At 37.2% G+C, this 19,705-nt stretch overlaps 1 protein-coding gene across 3 annotated transcripts in view; it reads left to right on the top strand.

The window, feature by feature from the left end:
• LOC137394444 (serine-rich adhesin for platelets-like) overlaps nt 1–9,585 on the top strand; it is a 30,257-nt gene extending 20,672 nt beyond the window's left edge. For 2 of the 3 annotated variants that reach the window (XM_068081163.1, XM_068081164.1), the window contains 5 exons: nt 207–1,286; nt 2,975–3,016; nt 3,227–3,375; nt 3,872–3,947; nt 9,325–9,585. In XM_068081163.1, coding sequence (XP_067937264.1) covers nt 207–1,286; nt 2,975–3,016; nt 3,227–3,375; nt 3,872–3,947; nt 9,325–9,398 — 1,421 coding nt within the window. In that variant the 3' untranslated portion in view covers nt 9,399–9,585. The remainder of the gene's footprint in view (nt 1–206; nt 1,287–2,974; nt 3,017–3,226; nt 3,376–3,871; nt 3,948–9,324) is intronic. The other variant, XM_068081166.1, reaches the window with a different exon arrangement.
• Nucleotides 9,586–19,705: the final 10,120 nt, after the last annotated feature.

Raw genomic sequence — 19,705 nt, 5'->3', positions numbered from 1 at the left:
CGATGCATTCATGCTGTGAGTCATAAAGGTTACGTCATTCGTCACTACAGATGCAATAGACACAACAGCTACTGCAACTAAAATCAGAATAACTATTATAAAACATTCAAGATCTACAATTACAAGTGTCACAGCTTTAACCACATCAACAGGTACTTCCACAACAGTATTGTGTATCAGTACCAAAGCTACAACAATCATTGTAGGTAAATTGGCTAAAGAATCTACTGTAGAGACAACAGCCACTATGTCAACAACAGATTGTCTAACTACTATGTCAACTACAGATGTTCTAACCATTATGTCAACAACAGATGTTCTAACCACTATGTCAACTACAGATGGTCTAACCATTATGTCAACTACAGATTCAACAGTCCCTTTATCAATTGCAAACCCACCAGCCACAATGTCAACTGTACACCAAACAACCGCAAGATCAACTACAGGCCAAACAGCCACAAGCCAGATCACAATGTTTTCTGCAGATTCAACAACCACAATGTCAGCTACAGATTCATCAATTTCTTTATCAACTACAGACCCAATAACCTCAATGTCCACTACAGACTCAACAACCACAATGTCCACTACAGACCCAATAACCACAATGTCCACTACAGACCCAATAACCACAATGTCCACTACAGACTCAATAACCACAATGTCCACTACAGACACTACAACCACAATGTCCACTACAGACCCAGTAACCACAATGTCCACTACAGACCCAATAACCACAATGTCCACTACAGACTCAATAACCACAATGTCCACTACAAACACAACAACCACAATGTCCACTACAGACCCAATAACCACAATGTCCACTACAGACCCAATAACCACAATGTCCACTACAGACTCAATAACCACAATGTCTACTACAGACATAACAACCACAATGTCCACTACAGACCAGATAACCACAATGTCCACTACAGACCCAATTACAACAATATCAACTACAGACCGAACAACCACGATGTCAACTGCAAACACAACAACCACAATGTCCACTACAGACACAACAACCACAATGTCAGCTACAGGTACAATATCAACTATTGGGATTCCAGCTACAAGCACCATGAGAGGTGTAGCAAGTTCAGCAGCTACACTGATCACTACAGGTATAGCAGCTGCAAATACTACAGCAAGTGCTACAGCTATAGGAAATGCAACAACAACATTATCAGCTTCAAGTACAACACTTTTAATGTCTACTACCCCTACAACATCCTCTACAGCCCTAAAATCCACTCCAGCTCCCTCCACAACAGGTACGTGTGTAACTGTTTATATTGATGAATACTTAAAATTGCAAAAAATGATTCTGCAAATCTCTGCAGTACTTCATTCAATTTTATTTAATAAGTCCTGTTGAATAATATTTATTCAACACGACTGCTTCACAGCACTCAAGTGGGTCTTTGAGAACAAAATAATATCTTGCATGTCCGCCAAATCACTAAGTAAACCTGACAAGTTTTGAATTAAACATCTATCCTCGTGCGAGTAGTTGAAACCAACAGGTGACAATACATTGCATCTGACTGTTAGACAGTCCAAGTGTGTGACTTAGTAGCAGAAAAAGCGGTAAACAATTGTTCTAAACTATACAGACAATGCTCCCACACCGGTCTGTTACCATGAAAGCTTACTTGCCCTTCATATAAACCCTTTTTCATTGATTCTCTCACCATTATTGAAGAGTCAGCATTATATTTAGTGAATGTATAAGCTTTGTAGGCATTCGGTTTCATTTTCATGGGCACCCTTACTGCTCTCCAGCATAGCACAAGGATCCTAAGATTAGAGTTACAGTTAGAGTTAGATTAGAGTTGCAACCAAATCATGTTAATTGCAAGCGCACATGATGTGTGCCTAATAGATTATTTAGAGCAAGGCATGTTTGTAAATCTGTCAAACGCTGTAGTCTGCTTACAAGTATTAGATTTATCTTATCGTGTAATTGAAGGACGGCTTTATCATCTTTTATCATGCCTCATATTGAGTTATCTCACCATACTTTGTAAATAGATCTATCACTCACTTTCGGATGTAAACGCTCTGTTATTATCAAACAAAACTTTTTCAGAATATAGTGATATTTTTGTATTTTCCTAAATAAGCATTAAGTATTAGTTCAGCTGTCTTATATTCCCTCCTGAATCCCACACAAGTCAGCTTTAAAGTAATTATTTTTATACGCTCATTGTGAGTTTATCTCACTTTGTACTACGTTTTCTCTCACAAAATTGACTCTGAAGGGCACAATTGTTGGCTTGACACGCGTCTCTCACTAAATGACATATTGGTTTTTACAATTCTTCTATCTTCAACTATTCTATGTAATCTAGGCAGCAGGGAGTTGTATTTTTGAGCTTGGGAACAAAGTTTGCTAAATGCTAACAGATTACAAGATACGCTCTCATATGAAGCATACATCTATATTCTCTGTGGCTAGATGAGTACACAAACAGTATAGCCGTTAATATTCTGTCTTGGTAGTCGCCAAAGTTGCATACATGAACACTACCAATTACTGATTGTTCAGACACAAGTTTTATTTTATAAGGAAGCCAGTCTTATCCTGTCCAGACATGTTGCCAACCACTTCTACAGATGAGAAAGCTCTTTGAAAGGATGTTGTAACACATTTATCCTTTTGTGCCCTTTTTTTGTCGTTCAAAAAAGAGCACTCCATTTTGTAGTCAAAAGCTTGATTAGTTGATCAAGAGGCTGATCGGTTCGTTAGCGCATCGCAAAATTATTATACACTATATTAGGCACTTTGTCACTTATAATATTAAATAATCTTTTACTAATGTACATTTATAAATGAATCGACTTCGTGGTCTCACAGGCTATGTAGCCAAGTTGTTCTTGCATTCCGGGAAATCCTATTATACTACACGCCACACTATTTATAATAATGAGGTCTTACAGGATTTATGTTGTGTTTTAGAAAGTATACCTTCTACGCCGTCTGCTGTGACACCAAGGCCAGGTACTCATGGTGCAACACCACTATATTCTTACCTTCTGCCAGACCTGGGGCTGGGATGACACAAGTTTTTGCTCTGCAAGACCTAAACTAATTTAGCTTACTTTTGCACATTTTCTAATAGCAGCTAACGTTGAACCGTTTATTCGTTGCTCACAATGATTTCACATGCAAGTGTGTTGCTTGAATGAAGTAATCTTATACATTGTATAGGGAAGGGGTTGCTTGGTGTTGGAGATGGAGACAAAAGATATGAGAGTGACGCTGTGAAGATGATTCTGTTTGTGACAACAGCCATCGTTGTTGTAGTACTAATCATCATAATCATCCGCTGCTGCGTGTTGACTGGATGTAACCTGCAGGTAAATAATGATCTGTCTGTCTATTGGTGCAGTCTCTCTGTGCAGTTGTAATAAGCTTGATGAACAGCAGTTTGATATCAAATATGTCTACTAAAAGTTGATGCTTGTGGAAATTAAAAGATCACACCAAGTATACAAGTTGGAACTTATGTTAACCTCTAACTTAGGCCATACCGGATACCTTATTTTAACCTCTGCATTCCCAATTGAAAATTAATCACCATTATCAATTAAGACTGTAATTCTACTCCTATATTACTTGTCATTATTGTTTAAATTGATATTGTATTGAATATGTTTGTTTGCGCTATTAATTTTACCTATATAGAAAAAGAGACTCCTTTTATATGTACGAGTAAAATCAATAAAGCAACCACAACCACTAAAATTGCAGTATTCATATGAAAATCTAGCCAAAGATTTCTTCAATACCTCTGAGTGATAATCAGCTTTTGTAGAGAAGTTATGTTTATCTAACAATGTTATAATATTGTAGCAAAGTTTTAACTACAAGCGAAAGATAAGACTCAACATCAATGAATCTGTTGAGGCGTCTGATTCGCTAACGCAAGGTATGTAGTTATATTGTAGGAGAAAAGCTTAAAAGTTTACTTGCAACAAAGTTCACATTACAGTTATTTGGTACCAAAAGGTTCACCATGTCTTACTCTGCTGTGTTGTAGGTGCAAAATATGTGGAAATGTGATTACAAGCTTTTAAAAGCTCAAAAACGAACAGTTAATCGCAGCCATCACGAAAACGCCATAGTTTGGAATCTTTGTATTTTGATGACAAACTCAAACATTGTAGTTATTGTTTTGACATGTAATGTTATCACGTGAAATAAAAGGCTCAATATAAAACGTCTCGTAGCACTAGTTTATGACAAACACTTCGGGTTTTACCGGAAAGCCCGAATCAAATATAGATGCTCGCTACTTTACAGTCTCATTTCAGCTTGGTCTAATCATCTAGTCGTAATCTTATCATGTGACCCTTACTTCCTGCCAAATGGCGCGAACAATTTCTGCAGCATTTTTCGACTATGACAGGTGACCAACAGGCTCGTCATGTTTATCAGAGGATGATATGCACTCCTTCAAGCTAAGGTTAAAAATTAAATGAATTTTTACGATAGGTTTTGAGATATCAGTGCTCAACGTGACAGCATTACAATGATAATGGAATAAGCTTGTAAGGACAATAGACATGGTTTTAGTGAATGCGTGAAGTATACATACAGTATACGTACAAGTATACATACATACCTCATTCGTCGAAATATTTGTGAAAATATTTCGACGAATGAGGTTGCATGAAAGTGTAAACAGAAACCATCGTTTTCAGCTACGTCCCATTTGAGCCGTTTTGAAAATGGATATCAATCTACGGCATTTTCACGATGGCTGCGATTAACTGTTTGTTTTTGAGCTTTTAAGAGCTTGTAATCACATTTCCACATATTTTGCACCTATAACACACCAGAGTAAGACATGATGAATCTTTTGATACTAGATAGCTGTAATGTGAATTTTGTTGCAAGTCAACCTTTAAAGGTTGACTTGCAATAAAATTCACAGTACAGTTATTTGGTATCAAAAGATTCGCCATGTCTTACTCTGTTGTGTGGTAGGTGCCAAATATGTGGGAATGTGATTAAAAGCTCTTAAAAGCTCAAAAACGAACAGAAAATCGCAGCGACATGAGACCGCCCTAGTTTGGATTCGTTTTCCAAAACGGCTAAAATGTGACATATGTGTGCGAGATAGTTTATGTTTACACTTTCATGCATCCTTATTCGTCGAAATATTTTCACAACTATACTTCACGCTTGTAATAAAAACCATGTCTGTTGTTCTTACGCGTCTATTTTATCGGCATCGCAATGCTGCAACTTTGAGCAGTGATATCTCAAAACCTAGCATAAAAATATGTTTAATTTTTTAAACTTAGCTTGAACGATTGCATATCATCCTCTGACAAACATGATGAGCCTTTTGGTCCGCTATGATGGTCGAAAAATGCTGTAGAAATTGTTCGCGCCATATGGCGAGAATTGTAAGTCACATGATCCGATAATGTTAGTTTCAGTTCAAGTTTGATCTATCGCAAATAACAGACACGCTTTCTCGTATTAAATTTGTTAATTTCAATTTGTCATAATGTCTAACGCGCCACATCGTGTTTGTGCAGCTGGCAAGCTGAGAAGCACCTTTTTTCTTGGCCAAGAGCAGAGAAAAGACCAGACCATCATCGGGCGTGGAGCAACTGGGTGAAGCTGGATGTGACAAACTTTATTTATTCGCCTGCTTACTCTTACCTTTGTTTTTGCCATTTCAAAGACAACATGTTTTCTAACCTGTTTGCATACTCCACATGTCACCAAAGCACGTGAGTAATTTATTTTATGAACTACTTGTATTAGTAGTAGTAACTCGGGTTATTTTCTAGTATTCTCCTAATACTAATGTATTAATCTATATTTAATATTACAATATTAATGTCATTTAATTGTAATATGATATTATTAGTATTTTATCTTTTTAATTACGTGTATTATTTTTATTATAATAACAAAACTAATTCATACTGCATATCTATCTGTAAAACGTAATATATTAATCTATAATTGATAAAATAATGTTATAAGTTTTACGATTAATTTCGCCAAATTTTTTAACCCCACTCACTTATAGATATGTTATACAAAATAGTTATTGTCATTTTCTGGTATCATCGTTAATAGCATATTAGTATTATTAGATGATTATTATTAGTATTAGATGATGAAGAGTTTGTGCCAACCACTGAAGACTGGGAAAAGTTTGAGCGCTATGTTGGCAAGCGTCAAACACTCTCCAATTACATGTAAGAGAGAGCTGAACTTAACCAAACTTGACAAAATATAAAGAATATCCATAGAGTTATTACTCACATTTTTATGCTTACAATTTCATGGATTCTGATAAGGTTTTGTAAAATCTGTGTCATGATTGCATGGCTATATATTTATTCTTTTTCTGATCAAGCAAATATGATATAACAGGAAATGATGTTGTACAAATCTTATTGCAAGTCAACTATTGTGTTGTGATTTCAGACCCGAATCCTCCTTCAAAGAAGAGAAAATAATAGTAAGTGTGACAGCACTCCAGCGACTATTTCGCTGTCACGCCTGCACCCTCCCCTGCTCATTCACAATGGTGCGAGAAGGCGGATGGGTAGAGTTCAAGGTTACATGTGCCTCCTGTCACTAATCGTACACTTGGGAAACAACTGCCAGGGTGAACAGAGCTCACATCATCAACCCCCTGCTGGCAGCTGCATCACTCTTTTCTGGCGGATGCCTTACGCAGAACCTCCGTTTTCTGTTGCTCCTGAACATCGCTATACTAAGCCACAGCGTTTGCCTCTACCAACAAAGAGAATGCTTACATGGTGTGAGTGTTAATATTTACCCATAAACTTGGAAAATATGAGTAAAAGCTAGGCACACTAATTGAATAACGACATTTAGAAACAATTTTTTTCTTGAAATGAAAATATGTCATCCTTCAAGCAAAATATATTATAATTTAAAATTCTGATTCTTCATCATAATATAACACAAAAAGGGGAAGAGGATTCTACATTTTTAGACTAATGATAATGATACAAATTAATCTTGTATAATGAAGTTTTACAATATTTTACAGTGTATTGCTGAGCAGTACACCCTGCATAACGAGGGATTGATGGCAGCAATTGATTGGGAGCATGATTTGGCAGGTGACGGTAGATGCGATAGTCCGGAGCATTGCGCACTATACGGGGCCTACACTATGATGGATCAGAGCTGCGGTTTAATAGTCAGCAGCCATCTTGTCAAGGTAAAACTTTGACATTGACAGTTTTTACTTCACAGCCTGATAAAAACCCAAATGTTTTAGTAGTTATCAATACATAAACATGAAGTTGCTGATCTAGCTAAATAATTCATTCAAATAATGTGAAAGTGATTGTTGGTCGTAACTTATTTTACTTTGCAGTCAACGGAGACCACCAGCTTTAATGCCATGGAGCTGGAAGGCTTCAAGCAATGCCAGTCCGATCTAATTTTCCACAGCCTGAAAGTGAGGTCCATTACAACAGATGTTGTTACAAGGGTTGTGTGCATACCGCAAGCTTGTGTTTTGGCTTATGCCGCAAATTCGTCACGGTGAGCGATGGCCTTTACCTGCCTCTTGGTGTCTAAGATTCGGGCTCTTCCCACCAACGGATGATGAAGAAGAGTTTGCAGACTTGCAAACAAGATTTGCGGCATAAACCAAAACACAAGATTGAGGTATGCACACAACCTTTTCCGAGCATTTGGTGATGGCTCTCCAAATGGGAATAGATTATCTACCAAAACAATTATTGAAAAACAATAATTGCTGATCATCAAAATAATCTCGATCTTTATATAATAAAATCATAAAACTAATACACTCTCTACTGTAGGAAGTGTACAAGCCAAATATAACAATTCTCCTTGAGTTCCACGAGTTCAGAATATTTGTGTTCAACCGATGCATTAAATGTGTAACACAAGAATTGTAGACAATGCTTGACACACTAGCATAGCTTTGATGTTGTTGGCATTAAATGAAAATCCAACTCAGTATGATATCGCAGGTAATTATTCCACCCCAACTCCAGGGGTGCAGGCGCCACAAGTTCGTCCACACCAGGATGCATACACAGGCATTCATGCTCCCTGTGGTTATGGAGACGATGCGCAAACTCAGCATCATGGCAGCACAAACATTCAGGAAGAGATGGCATGTCTTGACAGCGCTTGCAGACACACCACTCTGTAGTCGGTGGTATTAGCTCCTAAAGAAATGAACAGATATGTCTATGCAACCATAGCTAATACATCTGGTCGATGTTATCCAACAGTATATCAGTGCAGCACTAGATTTAAATGTTAAAATTGTTAATGTTGTCATTCGAGAAAAATCTAATTATTTTTTCGCAATATGAAGCGATCATTATCATCATTAAAATCATATATACAATAATATTCGTTCTATCACTCTCTAGCTAAAACTATTACTACTAGCTAGCTTGGCACATAAGAGCTGGCTAGTGGCGGTGCTTACTTGCTGGGAGGTTTGATTCTGTCGAGGATCTTCTTCAGATAGAGCGTCAGGCTCGAAACGCCAGGGTCTTAACTCTTCAGAATTTGAAAAATTTTTATGATTGCAACTCGGACATGTACACGTATGTTGAATTGTCGGACGGAATGGCCAAGCTGAAACTGTAAAGTAGCGAGCATCTATATTTGATACGGGGTCTTAGGTAAAACCCGAAGTGTTTGTCATAAACTATTGCTACGATAAGTTTTATATTGAGCTTTTTATTGGCCTTTCAATTCATGCGAGAACATCACGTGACAAGACAATAACCAAACTCTGCGGATACGTCATCGAAATCAAGAGACTCCAATCTACGGCGGCTTTTCGTTTTTGAGCTTTTAAGAGCTTGTAATCACATTTCTACATATTTGACACCTACAACACAACAGAGCAAGACATGGCGAATCTTTTGATACCAAATAACTGTAATGTGAATTTTGTTGCAAGTCAACCTTTAATCATAGTATTTGTGAATACTGTGTAAAAGCATACATATGTACTTGTGGGGCTTTCATGCTCTTCTCTCTTATCAATTGTTAGTCACTTGAATAAAACTGATTATTAGTAGACATGAACTCTTCACACATCTACAAGTCTTTGTTCTCTGTTATTAGAGCTACTTGGAGATTAGTTTCAAATCGTACAGATCACACTATTTAGAGCGAAGGCTAAGAATATTTGGTTACTGAACATATTTGATACCTCGACTGATCAAACAGTTTACAGACACTAGCATTTCAAAACCTTTTACAAATAATGTACATAATATAGTATCTTTGTTTTGTAGCTAGTATGGACATATATAAATCTAAAACTGTGACACTGACCTTGGCCACAGTTGGGGGTTTGCACAACAAGTGAAGGCAGGACAGACACTCGAACTACTGTCTTTGCAATTTGGTACCTTTATGCATACATTTCTTCGAAGGCTTATAATCATATACCAGCGCTAGTGTTTAGTTTTTTTTCTTGAAATACTTTTATGCACAAAATATTATATGTCTTTTACTCTCTTCAATGCTGGTGGCAATAAAAGGTCGCAATAGTATGTAACAACATTTTCCCATAATGTGGTTCTAATATTCTACTCGTATTTTAGTTATATGTAATGTCAGAGTTTGAAACGGTTGATGGATGACAAGTTGAGAGAAATAACAAATTGTGGTTCATAAAAACCGTAACTGCTGAAAAACAGTGCCGTAACCACTGCATTACATCAACAGTAAACATGAGGATCTAGCACAACTGCTATGTTGCTTGGATGTGAATATCTGAGAACTCAGTAAGCAAGGGAGTTGTCTGACCATTACAACGACGAACTTATGAATATAAACTAGCCAGAAGACTAACTGAATCAAGACTATTCGTGATCATCACCTCTAAATATAAAAGAGAATAGTGTACCACAGCAATGGCCAATAGATATTTTACAAACAGTACACCTTTTCTGAGTGGCAGGCAGATGTAATAGAAAATCCTGAAAGACGTAATAGAGCAAGCACAATTCCTACAAGAAGGTGGTCTTGCTTCTCCTGTTCTTCTTGGTTCCTGTTAGTCATTCAGATAGCATGATTTATGACCAGATCAAATAGCGTCCTTCCTAGCATGACTTTTTACCGAGTAAGACTTAGCCCTTTGACAGGGGAAACGACCAGAATGTCGTTTACCGGTTGCGTGGGGAAACGACATTTATGTCTATTTCGGTAGACGATTATAAAGCTGTCGTCTAGTAACGTTAAACAAAGGATATGAACACTAGTAAGTTTTAAATATCATCAACAAGATATCAGTCGATGATTTACAATATGAAACGATTATCTGAGAGGCGTTGCTTTGTGCTAAAAGCTAAACAAATCGCGATTCCTTGGAAAAGATTAAAAGTTGGAAAAACCAGTCAACATCGGCTCGACTTTCAAAACGGTAAAATAAAAGATTATTTTATCCTGCGATCGTTGGTGATTTTTTGTCTGATCAGAATAAAATTAATTCAAATGATAGAAGTGATGTAAACTTTTTTGGACTTTTAATATACTTGGAATATTCAGAGAACACGATCGTTATGGTGGCTCGCACGGCTACGTTATAGCGTTTGACTCTACCGAAAAAGATGCTTCCAAGCATTTCATACAGGGACAATTGGGGGTCCTACCACACAAAGCTGTCGTCAGAATAGTCACTTTTAAAATCACTGTCGTCACTTTTAAAATCACTGTCGTCACTTTTGAAATCACTGTCACCTTTTTCAAATTGGTAACCAAAACAACCTCTTTCTTCACATTCGTTATTTCAATACAAATATCTATACCGGTGGCACTGGGTTGCGTTAAAAATCTGAAACTCGCTAGGTTTGAACTTCTGCTAACCAAAAGCATGGCTCAACCAGCGACCTTCACAAACATATTAGTGATGTTTGGGAGCGTTGCTGATTACTCCGCGAAGAGTGACAGCCGTCTTAGGTTTTTAGAGCTATATTTCTTGTACGGAAAATAGACCGAGATTGCCTTTAATAATCACTGTCAGTCACAGACTTGGAAACGGATTTGCTGTCAATGTCGTGGCATTTCATTGCTTTAATTATTTGGCAGTCTATAAATGCTGGGCCAGATGCTTCAAACCAAAACTAGTGAAGTTTCGGTTGACCGTGGTGATTTATGAACAAATAATAAGTTAGTAACGGTACGGCAACACGTAACAAAATTTCCGTTGGTTCTAACCAAAATCACGAAATGATTGAAACACACAGAATTATTCTGCGCTGCTAGAATCGTGCTAACGAGCACGATCTCAGCAGCTTTTGCAATTAGTATAGTCAAAGAGACGTATAATGACACACAATAGTAAAAGTATAAGTGCAAATCAACATAGTACACACGATGCAATTGCTTAAAGTGCGTTATTGAATGTATTTATTGTTTGGACGCTATAGCTACAATTTGTTTATTTTTTAATTATATTTCCTTTTTAGCAGCAAAAGTTTTGTGGTAGAGAATGTCGACATCTCTAGCGCAAACAAGTCAGTTGCATCGTATTTACTATGATAACTTTCTTAAATAATTTTCTTGTGTGTCGCATTATGTTTTCGGACTACGTATATCTTAAAATTTGCTAAAGTCGCGTTTGCTAACTAATAATAGCGCGACTTAGACAGTTACATCGTGTATTCTATGTTGAAATGCTTCCGTATTTTTATTGTGTGTCACGGTACATGTCTTGGACTATACTAATTGCTAAAGCTGCTAGAATCGTGCTCGCTAATAATTTGTTTAATCTGTTAAAAGCGTTTCGTCGACGAACTCGGTGGGCATGCACAGCTCAAATAATTCTGTGAATTTTGACCGATTAATTCTGCGTTTTTCGTGATTTCGGCCAGAACTCCGAACCAACGAAAAATTCGTTACGTGCAGCCGTACCTTTAGTAATCCTATTTACGCAATCCTCGTCACCTACATTGGTAAATGGTCGTCTCGTCTGTCACTTTTTAAATATCCCTGTCGTCGGGTCGTCAGAATCGTCACAAAACATGGGAGGACCCCCACAATTGCACATGGTTGTAATTTTTTTTGAGTAGTAGATATGTGAATAAATGTATATGGACAAAAAATTTTGTTCATTGAACTAAATTTAAGATTTGAGCTATGCATGTTCATAAAATATCGATTTTTTTGAATTTTCGAAAATAAATTACACGAGTCTCGGTTGTTTTTTTTGGGGGGGGGGGCTTATACCCGGTCAAAGGGTTAGGCATCACGGAAGAGGATGTTGAAATATTATTGTCCTTTTTGTCAAGCTTTTCATAGCTTATTTCTAGTGTAATGTAATTATAGTTTACTGGTTTATGTGGCTTTTTTGCTTTTCTAGCTTGGCTTGCCAGCTGTTGATAATACTTGTTATGGTGTGATTAAAAGGTTGGTCACTCCTGTCGTAGCTGTCATATTGAACTGATATAAAAAATATACTGTCTTAACGTTCACTATAGTAATTTATGTTTCAGCTATAAAACATAGACAATCAACAGGTTATGGGCCCAGTTACCAGATTGACTACTGTGTGACTCTTTGTTGGAAAACTGGATTATTTAGTTGCAATGACTATATTATACCTCTGGAGTAATCACTCGAAATGACTGAGGAAAAATGGTCGATAGACAAACTGAGTGGAACCAACTACTCAACATGGAAATTCAAAATGGAACATTTGCTGATAGCCAAAGACTTGTATGGTTTTGTTGAGGGTACCGAAGAAGCTTCTGCAGATGATGCAGCTGCCGATGTCAAATCTGCATTCACGAAGAATTGCAGCAAAGCATTCTCTACTATAGTGCTTGCAGTAGGTGACAATGTACTGTATCTTATAACAGAATGTGCAGATGCAAAATCTGCATTGGATAAATTGCAAGCACATTTTGAACGAAATACCTTGGCGAACAAACTGTTTTTAAAAAAGCAATACTTTCGAAGTGTCATGAAAGAAGGTACACCTATAGAACATCACCTTGAACAAATGAAGAGCAGAAACGACTAGAAAGGCAACGTGATGGATCATGGAAGCAACTTAAATCACCCGCCAGATGCTGCTCTGGTCACACAAAAAACATTACAGGAGACCGAGACAGCCTTTGGTATGTTTTGGCTGCCACAACCAAGGACATATTTGTCGTTACTGTCCAGACAATCAAAAGAGATCACAGCAGCACACAGCAAAACAAGTATCAACAGATAATAGTAATACTGACTTTGCATTCGTTGTAGAAAACTCTACATCAACACAAAATTCACCATGGATTATAGACTCAGGTGCATCTCGTCACATTACACCTCACCGCGAAAGGTTTAGTGAGTACCTTAGATACCTCGGAGAAAGTCAGCCTGGGTGATGGACACATAGTTGATGCCATAGGCGTTGGTAACGTTCGTGTAATGCTCAACCTAGGGCGCAAAGTTCGTATAGAACTGCTATTATCTATGACGTCTTACACGTGCCAAGTCTAGCTGGAAGCTTGTTTTCTGTAAGATCAGCCACCGAGAAAGGAAAAATTGTCCAGTTTGGTAAAAGTAGATGTTGGTTAAATGATGAACAGAAAAGAGTACACGCTATGGGTACTATGAAGAATAAACTTTATTATCTGGATTGTGAGCCAGTATGCAGAAATACAGATGAAATTGCAGCCACAGCTATCGACACTTGGCATAAACGCTTTGCTCATGCAAGTGAAACAACTCTAAGTAAGTTGAATTATAACAATGTATTAATGGGGACCAAAATTCCAAGTGACAGTATTTCCTTCTGTGAGAGCTGTGTGCAAGGAAAAATGACTCGAAAACCATTTCACTCAGTGGGAAGTATCAGATCTAAACGTAGATTATAATTAATTCATTCAGATGTGTGCTCTTTTGAAACTGAATCGATTAGTGGCAGTAAATATATTGTATCAATCATTGATGATTTTTCTCGATATTCTGCTGTGTATTTTTTACGTTATAAATCTGAAGTGCTTGACAAATTTAAGGAATTTGAAGTTCTAGTTAGAAACTTTTCAGGGAAAAGATAGGTACTCTTAGGTCTGATGGTGGGGGCGAGTATATGTCAAACGAGTTCAATAGCTATTTAAAGACACTAGGAATTCGTCACGAAGTAACTTCAGCCTACTCTCCAGAACAAAATGGTGTGGCAGAAAGGCTCAATCGTACACTTGGTGAACCTGCTCGAACTATGATGTCTCATGCAAAACTTTCAAAAGAATACTGGGCTGAAGCAGTTGCTACAGCGGTATATGTTAGGAATCGTCTTCTCACTAAATCGCACAATGACAACATAACTCCTTACGAAAAAAAGGTATGGACGGCACCAAATGTTAGGCATTTACGAGTGTTTGGATGCGCAGCCTATGCCCATATCCCAGATCAAAAGAGGCAAAAGGGAGTCAGATAAAGATATCATCAAGTAATGTACCAGTAGCCACTGTAGACGTTGTTGTGCCTGCACCCCAAGAAGCTAACAAGGACAATATACATGAAATCGTTGCAGAGCCGAGGCGATCTAATTGTGTACGAGGAGCTCCTGTACGATACGGCATAGACGAATATGCGGATCAAACATCACAAATTTCTCATACCGCACATCAAGCTTGTCAAATTATTGAACCACAAACATTTGAGCAAGCAAGAGGGAGTTCTGAGGCTAAGGAGTGGCTGACTGCTGCTAATTCTGAATACCAATCTCTAATAGAAAATGATACATGGGACCTTGTACCGTTACTTCCAGGCAGAACGCCAATATGTTCTAAATGGGTGTTTAAAGCCAAACTCGCTGCTGATGGGACTGCAGACAGATTTAAGGGGCGTTTAGTCACCAAAGGATATGCACAAAAGGCTGGAATAGATTATGAAGAAACATTTGCACCAGTTGTCAAATTCACATCTATTCGTACACTGTTGGCATATGCTCTACAGCACAAAATGAGTATACATCAGATGGATGTTGTCACTGCTTTCTTGAACGGAGTACTGGAAAAATGATATCTATATGACTTAACATGAAGGATTCATTGAACCACAACAGGCCGACATAGGATGCAAACTTCGCAAATCGCTGTACGGAATTAAGCAATCACCAAAATGTTGGAACACTGTCTTGGATGAATATATCAAATCAATCAATTTCAGACGATCTGGCGCAGATTCCTGTGTTTATGTTCGAGATAATGATAGTGTTAAAACAATTATAGCTGTGTATGTTGATGATCTCATTATCATAAGTGACACTGAAGAAGAGATGAGCTTGGTCAAAGAAAATTTGGCAACACGTTTCAAAATGAAAGGTCTTGGACAGTTGCATTACTGCTTGGGCATCAACATTAAACAAGAGGAAGAAACTCTTAGTCTACATCAAAATCACTATATCTTACAGATTCTAAAACGATTTGGCATGGAAGATGCATAACCGGTGTCAACACCAGCCGATGTGAATGTTAAGCCCGTAAAGGATGATGGTGTTAGCAAGCCTGTGCAACCGCAGAGCTACCAAGCTATGGTGGGAAGTCTCTTATATTCAACTATAGCAACTCGTCCAGACATTTCTCATGCAGTGGGAGCAGTCTCTAAATACTGTGCGGCCCCAACAGAAGCTCATCTAACAGCAGCAAAGCGCATATTACGCTACCTCAAGGATCACTCGACATCAGAATCACATATCACCGATCTAGTAATAACAAATTGTTTGGCTACACTGATGCTAACTGGGCAGGAGATCTGGATGGTCGACACTCTACGTCTGGAAACATATTCTTACTATCTGGTGCGCCGATCAGCTGGTTAAGCAAAAGGCAAAGCGTGGTAGCAGTATCTACGGCTGAATCTGAATATATTTCACTCTTCCATGGTACTAAAAAAACAATGTGGCTGAATAAACTCATCACCGACATTGGTCTATCAGCGTCTGCTGAACCAACCAAGAGGATGGTTGACAATCAAGCCGCCATAAAAATCGCACAGAATTTTCATGGATATGGCCGCATAAAACATATAGACATCAAATTTCACTTTACGAGAGAAGCTGTAGTAAACAAGCAGATTAGTTTAGAGTATTGCCCTACTGATAGTATGGTAGCTGATATCCTGACTAAACCGATACCACGTAAGAGATTCACAAAATTACTAAATCTGATGGGACTTACTTGATATTACAAAACCAGTAACCTAGTGGGAGTGTTGAAAGATTATTGTCCTTTTTGTCAAGCTTTTCATAGCTTATTTCTAGTATAATGTAATTATAGCTTACTGGTTTATGTGGCTTTTTTGGCTTTTCTAGCTTGGCTTGCCAGCTGTTGATAATACTTGTTATGGTGTGATTAAAAGGTTGGTCACTCCTGTCGTAGCTGTCATATTGAACTGATATAAAAATATAATGTCTCAACGTTCGCTATAGTAATTTATGTTACAGCTGTAAAAAATAAACAAACAACAGAGGACTCCCTGCCAAATAGTAAACTTCTTCCTTGCTGTCTCTCCACAGCCTTTACTGTATGATATCATACTGGAGATGCCAAGGAAGGTAGTCCTTTATCTTCCATGACAATGATTCAGCTTTACTCAATAAAGTAAATATTAAATTCAGCTATCAGCTTTTGGGTGATCAATCTATTATGTAAAGTTTAGCAATAATGCACAATTTCTTTTATACATCATCAACTGACTAGTTGATACAGAAGTTACTTTTGAGCCATTACCAAATAAAATAAAATATATGTGTTCATTTTAATCAGTTACAAGATAACTCATGCTTCACATGGCCTTAAAGTAGGTGATTTCTACTTAAAGCATACTGCATAACAGGGAGTTGTTTTGCCTTGGAGATGAACTTGCACTAAATTGTTGTAGATTTTATTAGAAAGTGTCAGTATTTTTTAACATTTGCAATTGTTTTCGATGTTTAATAAAGTTATATGACTGCCAGGATGTTTTAAGACTGAAATCAACAAAATTTTATCGCAGTTAAAATGCTCAGATCAAGCAAAAGTTTTCATAGTTTTAAAGAGGCAGACAGAATAGAACCGCGCAAAGCTGGAACTTGAACGCAATTGCTGGTATCAATTATAGTAACAATAGCAACTAGAAAACGTTATTTTGCACGAATTTTTTTCTGATCATTTTAACCAAGATCAAGTTTTGTTGATTTTAATCTTAAAACATCCCGGCGGTCAGTGCACCTCAAACATCAAAAACAATTGCAAATGATAGAGAAATACCGATACTTTCTGATAAAATATAATAAAATTTGTGTAAATTCATGATCAATTTGTCTCAACATAACCTTTAATATTTGATTTACTTTTTTGGCTTTAGAATTAATGGAAATTATTACGATTATTTTTTATGGAAAAAAAGTTTCAGTTGTCCAAATCGGGAATAGTATGCCAGCCTTGAACAAATTATGGTCGACTACTGAGGTTCCACTCAACTTGGATTCTCTACTACAGCCCATACTAATCAAATCTGCTTTCTCTATTGTATTGCACAGGAGTATTCCGAACAGACCTGGTAAAATCATAGAATCAAATGTTACGTCTGAGCCGATCCGAAGCATCTACTAATGTACAAACGCAATCGCAGTAAAAAGAAGAGCTCTGGGAACTACCATCTACAAGTTCCAGTATTTTGATCATTGGCCAGCAAGAGTTGACATGATTAACACCTCTGGTAGAATGAGAACTTCAGAGGTGAATTCTGTAAATTTTTATTAAAGAATAAATTTTATATAATCGATTCTATTACCTGGTCCTATTGGAAGCATTTCTATGCCTTGCTTAAAACCGTTTCATATGTGTTTATGTGTTCTCTCAGTAATATCCTTTGCATGTTCATAATGTCTAATGATGCTCAAAACTACTTTGGAATGCCAGTCATAATAATTCATACCAGTTTCATTACTGTTTTAGCATTTTGCAATAGTTTTATTCTGTGTTGAATAATGAAACTGTTGTTTATTTTCTACTGTTTTTTATACCTTTGTTCACCATCCTAGTCAATGAGACAAATAAGCTTTCCTAGCTTATACTTTGTTTCACACCCAGCATGTCATGGAAATGCAATATTTTATTGCTGTTCAGAGGTTTTCTACCTGCTGCGATACCTCTTTCTGATGATAAACTGAATACAGGAATGTGGCATTGCATGTTTGCACCGCTAGATTATGGTATTGAACAGACACTCATGACCCTGGTTAACAGCTCATGATGTAATACTTCTTTAGGTTTCCATCTTAACTGGATGGATTGATGCTGGTACTGCGTAGATTCATTCCATTTTCAGTTCCTGCTCATGACATAACCACTAAAGTTCACATACCTGTTTGGTATGACTGGTATTGGCTGTGAGCTGGCTGAACATAGCTTACAGCCAGACCTTTAAGACTGGCTGTATCACTCGTCACAAGCTGTTGGTGGTATTCGCAACAAGTAAGTCACACTAGAGATAGTGTAAGTGTGCTGTGGCAGTTCCTGAATTGTGTCGGTAGTGTTACAACTAGGTTTGTAAGCAAAAGGTTTGTTATGTCTCATGTTATGACTTACATACTGTACCAATGCAAAGGTTCAATCCGGTCTCGTATTTTATACTTTAATCCTGTATATTTTTATGCAATAGTTTATATTTATTTTTTATTTATGCATTTACAATTTTTTTATTTATATTTATTTTTATACTATTTTCATCTATTTTATATATTTCTATACTCTAGTTTACTCCTGTTTTGTCTCTTATGTGAGCAGAGTTGGTTCACTCTGGTCTCATTCTATGTTTACTGTTTGAGCACAAATACTAAAGGTTAAAATTATTGCTCCAACTCAATTTATGCATTAAATCTTACTGTTTAATGTTACCTTTTACCTTTCTAGGCTGAATAAGGGATATCTCTAGCAACTAGAATTGGGATGACATTTTGAAGCTGCTACTAGTATATAAAACTTTGCCTGTTATGAAACTTATGACCTGCCTTGTATCAAGACTTAGCAAACACTCTCAATAACCTTTTCTACAGTTGCATAACAGTCAAGGTCACAGCCAAGGTCACACCAATTAAACAAGAATGGTATCTAGTTCTGAAGTTCTTATAGCTTCTTGATTCGCTTGTCGAGTGTGAACTACCACTTAGGCATGTGGTAGTTGAGGTAATTTGTTATATTAATCATTACTAAATGATATGAAGGCTCCTCTATCAGATATATAGTGTACCTATGGTGGCAATGTACAAGTGTGTTTTGTGTAGTTGATACTGCTGTGGTATAGAAACTACTATTGTCATTGCTCCAGAGGAGCAGTTTATTTTAGTAAGGCAAAGTAGATAAAGGCGATAGCTCACACAATAGGTAGCGTCTTCAATTTGTGTTTTCAACGTAATAAATACAATCACTGTTCTTCGATTGAAATTTTCTATAGGAGAGCGGAATGGGACTGGCTACCCAGGCATGCTTTTTTGGTCTACCAAGTCTGATAGCGCTTATTGGAGTATCGGTACAAGGCGGAGGTACGTGTAAAGTAAATTGAATAGTACATTAATTTGTTTTTTTTAATGAAATTGTATTTGCAACTTTCATTGTCGCCGTAGTCATTAATATTACTGAAGTCATTTTTGCAGAACTATGCCCAAGTCTGACTGAAGAAAAATCACCTCTT

Source organism: Watersipora subatra, chromosome 4, assembly GCF_963576615.1.
Source record: "Watersipora subatra chromosome 4, tzWatSuba1.1, whole genome shotgun sequence".
NCBI lineage: Eukaryota > Metazoa > Bryozoa > Gymnolaemata > Cheilostomatida > Watersiporidae > Watersipora > Watersipora subatra.
Note: the sequence above shows the minus strand (reverse complement) of the source record. Positions and strands in the feature narration are given on the sequence as shown.